Consider the following 2,633-nt stretch of genomic DNA (forward strand, 5'->3'; position numbering starts at 1 on the left):
TGGAATGATATGTCACTGCTATGCAGATGATACATATATCTACATGATCATAAGACCACTGGAAAATTGGAACAATTATTTCTCTCGACTTGAAGCGTGTCTTTGTGAAATTGGTTCATGGATGACATCAAACCTACTCAAACTAAACCAAGAAAAGACCGAGCTAATAACCTTCACCACAAAGCAACACCAGAAGTATCTGACAACATTACAACTAAAAGTTGGTGATAATATCATTGAAAGCGTGCCATGTGTAAAAAATCTAGGTGCATTTTTCGATCAACACCTTACTATGGAAAAACAGGTATCCTCGGTCGTCAAGTCACGCTATTTTCAAATAAGCAATATTGGACGAATACGGCGCTTTCTTACGAAAGAAGCCTGCAAGACCATATGGTGAATGCCGTTATCATTGCCAGGCTCGACTATGGGAACTGCCTTCTATATGGAGTGTCAAAGGCTTTACTAGGCCGGATTCAAAAAGGCCAGAACACGGCAGCTCGTTTAGTTACAAGATCATCGAAACGGGAGCATATTACACCCATCCTAGCTGATCTTCATTGGCTACCTGTTTCTTTTCGTCCACAATATAAAATCTTGACATATGTCTACAAATCCCTACACGGGTTAGCTCCATCTTATATCAAAAATCTTATAATGGAATACAAGCCTACCAGATCACTGCAATCTGAGTCAACATCACGGTTAATTGTTCCTAAGATCAGTACGAAGACATATGGCGAACGTCAACTTAGTTGGGCAGCAGCATTTTTGTGGAACGATCTTCCTAAGGATATAAAGCACTCCCAGTCCCTGGATATTTTCAAAAGACAATTAAAGACGCATTTTTATTGAATAGCTTTTTAAGTTTCAGGTGCTCAATTTTTAGCAGCAAATCATAAATCACAAATGATGTTCTTTTATTGAGTTTTATTGATGGCGTAATTGTATTTTGTGTATAATTTTTAGTATGTTAATGTTATAATTTCGAATACATATACGAGTATGGGTTATTATTTTATATAGTTTTCATAGCTTTTAAATTATGTTTACTTGCGTTTTATTGTACAGCGCTTTAGAGTTAAATTATTAATATTTAGCGCTTTATAAATTCATATTTTATTATTATTATAAATAATTCTATGTACCCATCTAATTAAAATCAGACTTCTTGGATCTGCGCCGCATACTCTTCTTACGCATAGTATACAGCGCGGATCTAAGAAGTCTGATTTTAATTATAGATTGCATTATGTACATGTACACGTAACAACATGAAGGGTTTAAATTGAAAAAAAAAAACGAACAATGGTCGATCTAAATATAACTATATTAAACATTACTAAAAAAAGTCATGGATATTGACGGTGGGAAACAGAAGAAATGAAATGTATGGAGATAACATACAGTATTTAGGTTCAAATGTCCATTCATACAACGCAAGTCAGGAGCAGAGCAAACATGGACCTCTAAAACAGCAGAGGTGGGACCAGGTTGCATTTGGGAGAGAGTATCCCCTATTGACTGGTCATTTCCGCCAGTGCTCCATTGTCATTATCGGGAAATGACTGAACAATTTATCAACAATTCACAGTGCAAACATGTTTAATTTTCTAACTGTTTTTTTTCTTTACTCTTAGGTTGTATAAATAACTATGTATATGTTAGAAGAAATTCATATCTACTTCTAGTAAATTTAGAACTTTTCTTTGAAGAAATTTTACGGCAAAAGATACATTATCGAATGGTAATGGAAAGCAAATAATACCATTATCCTAAAAAATATGAAAGATTAATCCCAGAAGTATTCAATGATCACACTAAATTGAATAACATGTACAGAGAAGATTGATACACGTAAATAAATATTGAGTCCGAACGCAATAGTGCTTTTACTTTTATAACATACTTAATTTAAGTAAGTAAACTTAAAGAACACTCACTAGCACCTTGCGTTGCTCCTGCAACACTCAATAATAAAAAACAGATAATTATGTTTATTACTTGAAGCATTTAATAACGGTTAATGTTTGTATAAACCATCTCTACATATATGTTCTCCACATCCTATTAAAATATTAATTGTTTACATTGATAGATTTGTTCAGTTCAGTTTTATTGAAGTCGAGAGACATACATCTCATAGACATAGATAAAGCATCCTTCCTTTTAGTTCATGTATATAGGTATTCTGCAAATCACAACTTCGGAACATTTAAAGTGCACTTTTTTAATAATTTAATTCTGGTTGTATTCTAGTTTTGATTGACAAGGTTCAAAATCTAACACAAGTAAAATCTGTACAACCTGATTTAGTATGGGACGCAATCCACTGACAACAAAATGCCGGTGAACTACTCTTCCGGTTTTGTAAAAAATGTGCCAATAAATGTGCTAACGAAAAGATTTGATATCATGCAAAAATGTTTTGTCTGAATTTGTTTGCATTATATGCATCCTTTATTAAATGTAATAAATATTCATGATAAACATTAGGGAGGTATAATTGGGGAATGATTATTCTTGTCGTCTGCTAATGTGAAGAAAAAGAAAATGGATGGTAATTTAAGTAATGTTACTCGTGAAATGTTATATGAACATTTTTTGGTGAAGTTTATTTTAGACAGATACTC

The 2,633-nt window shown here is 33.0% G+C and overlaps 1 protein-coding gene across 1 annotated transcript; it reads left to right on the plus strand.

Annotated features, from left to right (window-relative positions):
• Positions 1–393: 393 nt before the first annotated feature.
• On the plus strand, positions 394–855 carry LOC134252310 (uncharacterized). Its single transcript, XM_062734750.1, has one exon. The coding sequence runs from the start codon at positions 394–396 to the stop codon at positions 853–855; it is 462 nt and encodes a 153-aa protein (XP_062590734.1).
• Positions 856–2,633: the final 1,778 nt, after the last annotated feature.

Source organism: Saccostrea cucullata, unplaced genomic scaffold (assembly GCF_032062105.1).
Source record: "Saccostrea cucullata isolate Sc308-1 unplaced genomic scaffold, CSIRO_AGI_Scuc_v1 ctg1652, whole genome shotgun sequence".
In the NCBI taxonomy this organism is placed as follows: domain Eukaryota; kingdom Metazoa; phylum Mollusca; class Bivalvia; order Ostreida; family Ostreidae; genus Saccostrea; species Saccostrea cuccullata.